This window comes from Onychostoma macrolepis, chromosome 17 (genome assembly GCF_012432095.1).
Source record: "Onychostoma macrolepis isolate SWU-2019 chromosome 17, ASM1243209v1, whole genome shotgun sequence".
Lineage (NCBI taxonomy): Eukaryota > Metazoa > Chordata > Actinopteri > Cypriniformes > Cyprinidae > Onychostoma > Onychostoma macrolepis.
Window position 1 is genome coordinate 8,217,028 of NC_081171.1, and position 13,718 is coordinate 8,230,745.

At 36.3% G+C, this 13,718-nt stretch overlaps 1 protein-coding gene across 1 annotated transcript in view; it reads left to right on the forward strand.

Moving 5' to 3' along the window:
* The window catches only part of syne3 (spectrin repeat containing, nuclear envelope family member 3), a 35,115-nt gene that overhangs the window by 1,839 nt on the left and 19,558 nt on the right, over positions 1-13,718 (forward strand). Inside the window, 8 exon segments of the mRNA XM_058749133.1 lie at positions 749-907; positions 1,061-1,233; positions 7,845-8,154; positions 8,958-9,113; positions 10,128-10,242; positions 10,245-10,471; positions 12,590-12,726; positions 13,124-13,298. Of these exon segments, the coding sequence (XP_058605116.1) occupies positions 764-907; positions 1,061-1,233; positions 7,845-8,154; positions 8,958-9,113; positions 10,128-10,242; positions 10,245-10,471; positions 12,590-12,726; positions 13,124-13,298 (1,437 nt within the window). The 5' untranslated portion in view covers positions 749-763.

A 13,718-nucleotide genomic window follows, 5' to 3' on the forward strand; every position in this document is an offset into this window, starting at 1 on the left:
CTTCAGTGTCACATGATCCTTCACAAATCAATATGCTGACTTAGTGCTTCTTAAATTATCATCAATGTTGAAAACAGATGCGCTACTAAATATTTTTAGAAAACTGTGATGATTTTTAACTGATTATTTGATGGAAAGTTAAAAAGAACAGCATTTTTTGAAACAGAAATCTTTTGTAAGATTATAAATGTCTTTGCTGTCAATTTTAAACAGCATATTAAAAGTAGGCCTATTAATTTCCTTAAAAAGTCTTACAGACCCCAAACTTTTGAATGGTAGTATATACAAATAGGAGAAATTGTAATGCTAATCAATCACTTTTTGTTGGGGGCATTACAGTGCTCAGAATAGCAGCTTTAGGAATGGAAAATCCCTCCTTTTAGTTCAAAGAGGCAATCGCTTGTTTGTTTACTCCAGAATGTGCATTAGCTGGTCGATTAGAGATAAAGAAACACAGTTTATGATACCATTGTTATTCAAACTATATTCCAAATTTGAAATGTTATAGACACAATTTTGACCAGATTTCAGACTTTCACCATTCAAGTTAGATTGAGCTGCGCTTGTGTGACTAAATAGCTGCCCAGGGGTGTTACCAGTGAACAGACCTGCCTTTGGATTTGCCAGTTGGCCTCCAGAGACACTTTGGATAAAAGAATCTGCTTTAAGTGATTAAAATGAATGTTTTTTATGACACAGGCTGTTTTCACAGCTGTTTTTGAATTTAGAAAATGTATTTTTGCATTAGGTCAGCCCTAACCTAATGACCCAGCAAGAGCAGCATGAGTTCAGGGAATGTTTGGCGGAAGCTCTTTCCTGGATGCAGGCCGTCCAGGAGAGGCTTAAGCAAAACGATAACACCCAAGGACCAAGATCAGCACTGGAGGTCAGGCTCCATGAAACAGAGGTGAGACTTTCCTTGACCTTTGTCCTATTGAGGGCATGGTCTGATTGAAATAGAGCCATCTCAGTTTCTCATTTTAATTTCACGAAAGCTTTTGAGACAGTTTCACAAGAGATATACAGACTCATCGATTTAAAATTTCCATTTGTTGTAAAGAAAATTCATTGCTCAGAGCCTGAAGGCCATGTAAAGATGGACAGGGTGTTGGTGGCTTCTGAAGCTCTGCTTCGAAATGGAGATGAAGAGATGAAGAATCAGACTCTTTCGAAACTCAAAGATATAAAAGCACTCTGGGAGGAGACGTCAACGTACATCATTCATTGTCACAGGTACAAGCTTTGTCCAGAAGTAGATCATATGTATAAAAGTGTATAGCTATATTAAAAGCATTTGCATATAGTCACTGTGATGCTATATTACTACAGTCATCTATCTATATCTATCTATATCTATCTATCTATCTATCTATAAAATAAAAACTGTGTAATAATACAAATATGTAATTATTCCATATTTATTTTATACAATATTAGTGCTGTCAATCGATGAAAAAATGTAATCGCGTTAATCACAGTCACGGGCTGTGATTAATCATGATTAATCGCAATTTTAAAATACTAGGATTTACCTGTAAATGTGTTGAAAAAGAAATGCATGACAAACTAGTTTAAGGAAACAGAACCTTTCACACCTCCGCCAGGTATGAGACATAATCCTTATTATTCTTTTATCATTATTCTTTTTTTATTTAGCCATTATCAGCCTTTAAACTAGCAATAAAACATTTACCAAGCCACATCGCTTCAATCCCAGTATACATTTACCCAACTATTATCAAAAGTATTTCTAAATAAATACAACAAAATATTTTCTTGCGACCTTACGTGAAGTATTATGACAAAATGCATTATGAAGAAGAACTGGACCTGTTCTGCAGGTGCATTAGAGCTAATATTAGCATCATGCTTCATAAGACAATTTATGAGATTAATAGTACACTTTTACTCAAAACTCACTTCAAACCACCATCGAGTGTTTGTAATAACTTCCTTTTACGATCACATGTGGAATTTGGTCGTTTACGGTCGTTTAGCCTTTTATATCGCTGCACAAATTAGCATAGATGTACACATTCAACTCCAGAAAATCACATACAGACCATATCTATCGTAATTGTGTGTTTATTATCTTATATAATCTATAGAGGCTGTTGTCATGTTTATTTCTGCTGTGTAAAAGCCTTAACATGTGTGCTCTGCTGAAACTCACGTTGTTTGTGATGTTACAACCGCCTCTCCGTTCTTAAGTTGCCAGGTATTCATTCCAAGTATAATACACATTAGTAAAAGGATCTATTTTCATTTTTATTTGTCTATATACCAAGGCCGTAACCATGTCTTGAACATTGGGGGGGACCAATTATATATATATATATATATATATATATATGGGCACTTTTATGTTCTTTGGTCATATTTTTAAAAATACATATAATTTTGGACAAATTCCTCTTTCTTTGTCAAACTAACAATAAAACCACTTTAAAAACTTTTTACTAGCTTTCTAATATGATTTTTTCATACTTTTCAACCTCCTTATAGGTATCAAAATCACTGTTTTCTCCTTGTTGCACACCCAGACTTTTAAACTTCAACAATGAAAATAGTGATATTTCTCCAAAAGCAGATCGTGGAGACATTTTTATCTTTCACGATCAAAAATCGTCATAATCGCACACCCCTAGCCAATCAGTGAAGCTATCTTCCATTTTTTCACAAAAAAAAACAAAAAACAAACTACAGAAATGTCATTTCCACCACACTGCCTCTGTGGTGGAAATGACATTTATGGTTACAAAGTACAATTGATATGTTTAATGACTTTGTAAATTGAGTTTAATGACTGTGATGAGTTCAAGACTTTTTCTAATAAATATCTCTACTTTTTCTCTATATTCATGTTAATTCATTGTCACTTCCACAACACCCTGTCATTTCCATCACCACACATATTTAAAAAAAAAAAAAAATCACACATTAAAAATGTATCCACAATTTATGAGATCATGCTCTACTTAATATAAAAATTCAAGTTATTTAAGTTATATTTATTTTCTAATGAGCTCTTACCCAAATCAATATTAAATTTCAGAGTGTGGCAGGTGTACAGTTCAGCATTTGGTCCTTAGGGCAGTTAATTTATCTCATTGACAAATGTATAATTATTGTACATTGTGGAAAAACTGGTAAAACTAGTTACAATTCTTGAGTGGCATAAGTTATTCTATTTTTAAATAACAGCTGTATATTGAGATGTGGTGGAAATGACATTTGTTCATTGCAGGTTGGAAAAAATGTAAAATATTAACACTTTCTCTTGTAATCTAAGTTTGTCCTCTTACAGACCTTAAAACTAGACAAATTATTTAAACTTATAAGACTGTGTTACATGACTTTTGAACAAGTTTTTTATTCAAATTCACAAGGCTAAAAGTGTCCCTAGTTGAAGAAACGCCTTATATGCTTTAATTGACGCAAGCACACACATTACTCGCACACAGAAACTTGTCAACACTAACGTTACCCCGCGACTTGTATTGTAATAAAATAGTTTCCATACTGAATCGCTACATTATATTTCTCAGCAACAACGTGTTTTTGAAGTAGAACTAAATTCAAAGTTTCATTGTTTGTAGGGACAGACAAACAGATGCAGATAATTAACACACGCACATTCTGTCTCTCTCTCTCTCTCTCTCTCTCTCTCTCTCTCTCTCTCAAAATGGACATATTTGAGAAAAAAGCTGAGTAATTTGCTTCACTGAATATAACTGTCGGTCATTTAACATTTCAACAGTTGACTAACATTAAATGATTTGCAGCTTCCATCTTACCTCGCTCTCTTTCAATGTTTTCAATCTTCGCGGCGCGCTCAGCATCTGTGAACTCTAAACCCCGCCTACTTTGATTTGATTGGCCAGTTCAATTATTTTGACATTGACGAGCGCTGTTAGCCCGCTGAGGCAGAACAGACTTAAAATGTTACTTTTTAAAGCTTTTTTAATCATCCTAACAAGAGCGCTGCGTAATGGTGGACAGCAGATGAGTGCAAGAATTTCAAATATTGGGGGGGACATTTGGCAGTTTCTAATTATTGGGGGGGGACTTGTCCCCCTCAATGTCTATGGTGGTTACGGCCCTGCTATATACACTTTGGGAGGCCGCGGTACATTATAAAAGTAGCACAAAAAACCGCAACCCACAGCTCTGTAATTTTTCCCGCGACTGTATTTTCAAAATAGCCCACTTGTGCCGTTACCCTGGCAACACTGGATCGCTGTACCCTCATCACACAATGATAGATAACCTTCCGCGCTGCGATGACGGCAAGAAGTTGTGGTCAAACCTTATTAAACGATTAATTTGCATTTAAAAAAAATAGTAACGCGTTAAATTTTTTTGATTAATCGCATGCGTTAACGTGTTAGCGTTGACACTCCAAATATATATATATATATATATATATACCAGACTCAACTTTATTGTTCCGTAGGGAAACTAAGATTGCAGCAAAGTGCCAATACACTAACCATATCCATGCACACATAACCATTACCCCCATAAAAGCATACAATGTACACATACATACATATAGCGTTACTCAAGTTCATAAATTTTGGGTACCAATACATTCTCCTCCCCACCAGACTTATTCAATAACTTAATGGCCACAGTAACAAATGAATCTTTAGTTCTTTTCGTCCTGCATACAGGAACTCTAAAACGACGGCCTGATGGCAACATCTGAAACTCAGTATGTAGTGGGTGGTTAATAGTACAGAGAATGACCTGGGCTTTCTTAACAACAGAATTTTGGTAAATGTCACTAGGCACAGTTTGATTACCACCGATAATCTTGCCTGCCACCTTCACAAGGCTACCCAACCTATTCTTATTTGACAGACTCAAGTTACCATACCATGCTACAATGCAAAAGGAAAGGACAGATTCAATAAATTGTTTGTAAAACAGTGACACCATAGAAGAGCAAACACTAAAAGATTTTAATTTCCTCAGAAAAAACAATCTTTGTTGAACCTTTTTACCGACAGCCAAGGAGTTGGGTTGGAAAGTCAACTTATTATCTATGACTACCCCCAAATATTTATGTGTATCAACAATTTCAATGTCCAAACCTTTAATTGTTGTCATCCAGAGGCTAGGAGAAAACCTCCTGTAATCAATCACCATATCCTTTGTTTTATTAACATTCAACTGAAGAGAAAATCGGTCAGAAAGAACACCATTGACTCTAACACACTGAAGACGTCCTACTAAAAAATCCAAAATCCATCCAGAAATATTAAGATCCAAATTAAAATGAGAAATTAATTTCTCTACCAACAAATGTGGCTTCATAGTGTTAAAAGCAGAAGAGAAATCAATAAATAACAATCTAGCATGGGTCTTAGGCCTTTCCAAGTGACTAGACAGATAATTCAATAATGTAAGATTAGCATCCTCGACTCCCCTGCCCTGTCTAAATGCAAACTGCAGTGGATCAAGTCTATCTTTTGATTGCTGTAAAATTTCATCTTTAACTACTTTCTCAAGACACTTCGTAACTAACGAAGTAAGAGCTACCGGCCTGAAATCATTTAGCTCCTATGGAGACCTTGTCTTGTCTACAGGGACTATAATAGATTTTTTCCAAATTTCAGGAACTCTTTGTAACATAAGAGACTGGGAAAAAATGTATTGAAATATTTCACACATCTGTTCAGCACATGTATGTAACACCCTACCTCCGATGTTATCAGGACTGCGACTTTTTTTAGTATTAACTCTCTGGAAAAGTCCTTTAACCTGAATCATACTAATATTAAAAAATTGGCTAGATGCTAGATCTCGTTTTAAAAAGTCAATTTCTGACTTAAAATCATTATCATCAAACCTTAAATAAAATGTGTTGAGTTCCTTGGCAAACTGTTTTGCAGAACTGAATCCCTTCAATTTAATATCTCTTCTTTACACCCCGCCATTGCTTTCATGCCTTGCCAGGCTGTTCTTAAGTTATTGCCACTTAACTGTTTCTCAATTTTATCCTTATTTATTTGAACTCTCACAGCCTTTTTTAACTCCTTTATCGATCCATAACAAAGGTCCAAAGTCTTATCATATCTCGTGTGGCAATTTACATACTGATAAAAATCACATAATGTCTTCTTTAGATCACAATTATTAAAATCCTCGAGAACAAAGTTCAGAGCATCCGGTGAAATTAGTTTCAAATTTGATAAAACTTTACTAACAGTTTCAGCAGCAGATTTACTGTTCGCTTTCAGATGGATGTAAACAACAGTAATAAAAATCTGTGGAAATTCCCTTGGTAAATAGAAGGGTCTTAAGTCAGGCTCACACTACAGGAGTTTTAAAATCCTAACCGATTATGAAATCTGGTTGCAGCACACACATAAGGAGAATCTTTGCAGATTATCTTCCCTCAAATCTTAAACATGCACACACTACAAAATTTGAAATTCATGGCGCATCACACACTACAAGATATTATTAAGATTATCATGCCAGAGGGAGCGCCTCACGTGATCTCAAGCAGCAGCTCGTGGCGATTTCACCCCAGTGCTTCTCTTTCTCCTTATCGGTTGTGATATGTGTTAGACGTATTATACAGACAATCGTGTTACTACAAAACTTCAAGAAGCAGTTTCCACTGTTTCCACTATTCAATGGAGCCGTACAGCAGCTGTTTTGCGGTCGCTCATTGGCTGTTATAAGTGCTGACGTAATCATATAGCCGTCATCATCCCGATTTAAATCCTAAATATCAAACATGTTTGATATGAACGGCGCGGCCCCGATTTGTGTGCTAGAAGATCGGGAGGTGCAAAGTTCTATCGGTGAATGCCTCACATTACCAGATAATCCACGCCGAACATCGGGACCGATCAAGGTGCTCGACAAGATTTTCCCTCCGATTCTCGGGAGGGGGAAATCGGGGCTAAATTGGGCAAAAAATCCTATAGTGTGAGCCAGGCATTAGTGACACAGACAACAGTTCGATATCAGGAGAGCATATTCTTTCTCTCACAGTTATGTTTGTACACCACCTTCGATTGATGTACAGACAAACACCTCCACCCTGGTTTTTCCCCGTTACCTCACTGTCCTGATTCAGGCGAGCAGGTGAATCAAACCCATCTAGCACCAGTGAGGAATACATGTCCTGGGGAGTAAGCCATGTCTCAGTCAATGCCAGGATGCAAGCATTTTTATACTCTCGAAGATGACGAATATTAGCCTGTAGTTCATCAACCTTATTCTTCAAAGATTGGACGTTCGCCAGAAGTATAGTTGTATAGTTTTCGCACTCGAACTCCTCCTTTCTTTCCCCGTTTCCTGATCCGTGGCTCCTTCGAAGGCCTCTCCTCGACAAGGCCATTTGCCTGACTCCGAAGCTTTATATCCGAATCGGAACAAGCCAGGATACAATCCAAACTGTCGTCCACCTGCTCGTCCAAGTCACGATACGTCCAACTAAACCAGGGTAAGAACTCCCGGGAATACCGAAGTCTGTTTGATTTGTCAGGCCGGTGACACATCACTCCGCTGATAATACTCATCCAAATAATCAAATAAAACACATCCATATCCGCATAAAAACCGGACGACCTCGTGTCCAAAGATTAACTCTCCCCAAAATTAACTTTATCTAGTATACATGGAACGGCACGTGCAACAAACCACCTTCTGCCGGTCGCCACTAAAGCAGCACCCACCTCATATATATGTGTATGTGTGTATATATATAAATGAAAAAAAGTTATACCTTATAATTATATAGAGAACAATGGGAAATGCTGTGTATCTTTACATCTGAAAATGTATTTATTAATTTTATTATTTTTATGCCCCTCTGCCAGTCGTATCGAGTGGGTGTGGCTGCACTGGAGTGAATACCTGAAGGCCCATGAGGAGTTTGGGATGTGGTTGGAGAAGATGCACAGGTCTCTGGAGCCCCTGCTTGAGATGCAACTGGGTCTCCAAGAAAAGCTGTGGCAGGTGGATCATCTGCGGGTCCTTCACAGTGACATTCAAGCCCAGGCTCAGTTTAAGGAGAGGCTTCTGGATGAGGCTGCAGCCTTGTTCAACCGCATCGAAGACTCTAGCGTAGATGAGAAGGCCCAGCAGGGTCTTCAAGATGCCTATTACCACATTCGAGACCGAGCACAGGTAAACCTTGTGTTTCCTTTTCTTATCACTGGCAACCAAACAGCCTGAATGAATTTATGTGGTGACTCATTTCAGAATGTTTTCGAGTTTTGAAGGTAATGCCTTTGTTCTACATTAAAATGCTGCATTTAAAGGATTGGAAACCTTTTGAAGCTGTATTGTATTGTTAATGTTTTATAAGGTTGTTCAGCATGTTAAATAAGTTAAAACAGCCTTTTAATCTTCTGTCTTCTAATTTGTTTTTTATACAGTCACTCGTGACTGGCATTCAAAAGATCTAGTCTCAATAAGTTTTTTAGTTCCTCCATTGCTGTCACTGACAGGTTGTAGCTTGTGTTACACTTTTATAGTTATTATGAAATAATTAATTATTAAGGGACTCTAGATATTTGTGAAAATAACTCTACCTTTCTAAAATTTGGGGTCAGTAAAAATTTTTATTGTTATTTGAAAGCCTTTTTGCATTTATATACAGTAAAACTAAAATATTACAATTTAAAATAACCGTTTGCATTTTTAATACGAAACTCCATTTATTTGAAATATAAATCTTTTATTAATTTGAAATAGAAATGTTGTAAGCAATTTAATGCATCCTTGCTGGATTTTTTTTTTTTTTAACTTGAATGGTGGTGTATAATTTATTATTTAACCTATATTATAATTCTTAAGACATCATTAATTTATTGCTGTTACCTGCAGAATAAATCAAGATCATCAAATTGAAAATAGTATTATGTCAAATATATGATTTTTGTTTTATTTACTTGTGTTTTTTTTTTTTTATATATAAATGCATGCAGGAAAGATTAACATTGGCACAGAAAATAGCAGAGGAGCACCAGCAGTACCAAAGTTGCATTGATAAATTTCAAACCTGGCTGATGTCTAAAACAGAAGAAGTCATCCGTTTCAGCGACATGGAGGATACGACGCAAAATAGGCTGAAAGCCCTGCAGGTACAATGACCTACTTATTTGGGGGAGGGGAGGTCAGAATGGTCAACTGGGAAAATCATTCCTGTTTTGGAAGTCAAACTGTGAAGTCATTCCAGTTTAGCTGAGTACTTGCTAATTTGTGTCCTCGTTTTCACTTCGGGCTACTGTATTAAAGGGTCATATGACAAATCTGATTACTATGACTAGTACTATGTGAAATCTAGTACATCATGTAAACATGATGTAACTTACAGAACTTCAGTTAAATAAACCATGTTTTGCAACTTCAGATGTAAAAAAAAAGACTTTGTGATTAATAATGAATAAACACCAATTCTGTGTTAAGAACCTGCCAGGTAGTGAGGAGGCAGTAAAATAAATGCTTTATATTAATTGTAATATAATGCTAGAAATGATGCTATAGAATGCTATCACTATAATATACTCCAGTTTGTGTTTAATGGTCTCATCAGGTTTAATAAATCTATGAGCTGTGCACATCCTTGGACTCATTCTTTGTTTCCATAGTAACATTAACACGCTAAAAGACCTTGTTGTTGACAGGAAGGTACTTCATTACATTAATTTCTCTATTAATTCATCTAGAATTCAATATTAAAAAAGAAAAACATCAACTATCATAAAATTTGTCAAGCTATCCTCCCTCACTGCCTCTATCCTATGTTGTTTCTTTCTTTTCCACAGTCGTGTTTAACTTTCTCACTGGGGATTAGGGAATGATTTACTGTAAAGCTACTTTAAAACAATATGTATTTTGAAAATTGCTGTATTAATAAACTTGACCTGACTTTCACACATTTTGCATATATTTTTATATGACAACGGTCAGCGTTTGACAAAGACGTGAACAGTTTCATGGTGTGGACTCACCATAACTAATGACAAGTAAAATGTGAGACCAAAACGAAATGATTTAAAAAATGATATGGCCCTGTAATTAATTTGATAGTGAAATGAATTTGTGAAATTAATTATAAATAATTCATTATTTTCTACTCATCCAACTTCTATCAGGAACTGGACGCTAGTATAGCCAAAGAAGAGCTCACTCTCCAGCACATTGAAAACCTGTCTGAAGCTGTGAAGGCCAACACGTCTCCAGCAGGTGCAGAGAAGATCACAAAAGAGATGGAGAGTTGAGGCAGGCCTGGCAGAGGTTACGCCAAGCACTGCTGGAGAATCAGGAAGAGCTCCAGAGCTCACTGGATTCTGAGAGCGAGTATTCAAACCGTTGTAAGGAGCTGTGGACGGACCTGGAGCAGCTTCGAACCTTGGTCCAGAACCTTAGCAGTGATCTGGAAAGCAGGGATGGAGAGAGGACTGAGGAAAACATGGTAGCTCAATGGAAGACGCACACGGTTAGCACTCTGTTTGTCTCTCTCACCACTTCCAAATAGTCTTCTGATGACTTCTTGTAGGATACACCCAGCATATTTTTGTGACAGCACATGATAACTACGGTGATTTAGAGAATGCCTTAGGTAAATTCCTGTGGGGTGAGACAGTAATTTGAGCCGTAGTAAAACTAATTCTACATGTTGTTTTTGGAAGAGTAGTAGTGTGGCATACCTCCAAATTCACTATGAAGTTTTGACACTTTGTATACTGTATTTTAGTGCAAATGACCTGAATCTTATTCACTAACTGCAGTAGACATTGGTATAGGGCTTCATTATATGCTATCCACCTTTTCTATCTAAATTCGATTTATTAGTCGTTGAGATGCTTTAGTAGTGTCTATGATTGAAACATCATTAGCAAAAATGGCATCAAAGGTTGTATTTACAGTTAATCCTATATTATGGAATAAAATTGGCCTATGTGGTAAAAATAGCATTTTAGATCATTTTAGATATTGTTGACAATATTGTGGTTTAAAATTATTACTTTAGTCCGTGCCGATAGCCTAGTTGGCAAGTGTGCCGACATATAACGCCATTGTGTTACAGGCGTCCCGAGTTCGAATCCAGGCTTGAGGACCTTTCCTAATCCCATCCCCTCTCCCACTTCGCTTCCTGTCTGCTCTCCACTGTCATTTTAAAATAAGTTAGAATTAAATACAAATACAATTATTTTATAGTAAACTTAAAAATAAAATGCTAATATTTACTTATATATATATATAAATATAATTTTCATCATTTTCAAACTTAAATTTAAAAAGTTTTAATTTAGTTAAATTTAATCAGTCAATTAGTATAAGACATTTGGGCTGTTACCAAACAAATGAAATCAGTATCAACAAAATTCATCTTTGCAATGCAGAAGAAACAGAAGCTGCATCTGAAGTGTAATAGATATATTTACCCACTGTTTAATGCAGCTCTGAGGGACATGGAATGCTTTAACTTGAAGTTACAAATGAATAAATAATGTTTTGATACATAAAACGTTGAATACTGATATTTGAAATTAATTATTTTTTTTTTTTAAATACTGTAAATGTGAAATTAAAACCACCAGTAGGTGGCATCAAGTCACTGTTAATAAGTGAGTCATTGCGACTGAACCGAATCATTTAAAGGGTTGATTCATTCAGGCACAAAACACCTTCATGTTGCTCAGAGACGCAAAACAGCACTGTGGCTGTGTTTGGAGTTATTTTTGTTGGTGAATAGAGCAAAAACAGGCAATATGGTGTCTAAAACGTAAGTCTCTTAATGTTAACTTCTTGTTTATTGAACTGTTATCACATTTGTAATCATGATGATTTTTGAAGCAAAAAAAAAAAACAGCGTTCGATCTTCGTGTGATATTAGCTATATGAAATGATATAAATACATACATTTTCCTCCCCCATATCTTGAATTTTCTGATCATTCTTCATGCATTGTAATTGTAATACTGAATCATGCAGTGAAAGAATGCACGTGAGCTAGTCTAACCTAGATGACTTTACGTAATTATGCGTGCACTCTTTGTTTGATTCTTGCAATATACTCGTTAAAACAACAATTACGAAATTATCGCAAATGATATATAATCGCACACCCCTATAACAAAGGCTATATCACAAATAAAGGCAGTTATTATTGTTTTTGGTATTGACTTTTTCAAGTTACTTGTCCGATTGGGCAAGTAAATTCCTCTTTCACTTGCCCGTCCAAAACATTCACTTGTCCCGGACAAGCGTTAATGTCGAGCCCTGTGTTATGCATTTTATGTTTCATTATTAAATGACAATCGTGAAACGATTGAATCATTGAGTAAGGAAAAAACTTTTAAGATATTTCAGAACACGTGTGTATGTGTGTACACTTTATTTCAATCCATCAAAGTAACTAATTAGATGAAGTTTGCTGTAAGCAGTGGGGGAAAACCAACAAGGATGAAAATCTTTTTTAGATCAATGAAAGCTGTCTGGACCACATGTGGAGAAATTCTGCGTTAATGCCATGCTTGAATGAGCTGCCTTCAAACACAGTATGTGTGTACTCGTTTCATTGATTAGTTCTCCACATATGTCCACATTACAGGGAGTGCGCAACAAGCTCATTGCAGAGGAGCCCAGGGTGGAAGAGCTGAAATCCCGGTTGAAAGAGCTATTCCGATTCCCACAAGACTCCAAAAGCCTGTCTGATGAGATGCTAGCAGTGGTGAAAGAGTACCAGAGGTGAGCAGCAACCACACACGCAAAGAGCCTCAGGCAAAGGAGGAATGAGCCAAGGAGAAATACTTTGATGGATATTTTATTAATCATTAGCTATTGATAATGTCATCGGTAAACATTCTGTCATGCAGACACAATGGGAGGCTCGTCATGTAGGTTTCCGTCCTCATTGTGTTACTGTCGATGTGATGTCAGTCACACAAGTCTAGTCAGCCGTAAACAATGTGTATCCAGCCCTAAAAGAGTGCTAATGTAAGCACTTCAAACAATTAGTGCATTACACCCAGGGTTTACTGCATTTATTTATTCAGTTGTTTGGTTGCAGCCATCTGTTGAAAGCTCTATAAGCTCACACTGTATAGGACTACTAAGTAGAGTTATTTTGTGTTTCCTGTGGCAGTGTGAAAGGCAGATCTTTCAGGCTGTCCTCAGAGAGCGAGATGGCTCTCCGGCAGATACTGCAGGATCCTCTGTATGACTTCAGCCAATGGAGTCAGGTGGTTTCTCAGGTCCTGGAGGCCTCTGCCGAGGTGACTGATTTCTCCCAAATTGCACTGCTCGTGCAGCATATAGAGGTAAATTATTCTACATTTTTATGTTTCAAATAAATGCTAACCTTTTTAATTCATCAAAGAATCCTTGGGGGGAAAAAAAAAAAAATGTGTGATGGTTTTCACAAAAATATTGAGCAGAACAAGTTTTAAACATTGATAAGAATTTTTTCTTCAGCACCCAATCCGCATGTTAGAATGATTTCAAATGATCATGTGACACTGAAGACTGGAGTAATGGCTGCTAAAAATTCACCTGAGCCATCACAAGAATAAATTACATTTTAAAAATATATTCGGATAGAAAACATTCATTTTAAATTGTAAAAATATTTCACAATATTGCTGTTTTTACTGTATTTTTGATCAAATAAATGCAGCCTTGATGAGCATGAGAGACTTTTTTTCAAAAATGTTTAAAAACAAACTTTTGAACAGCAGTGT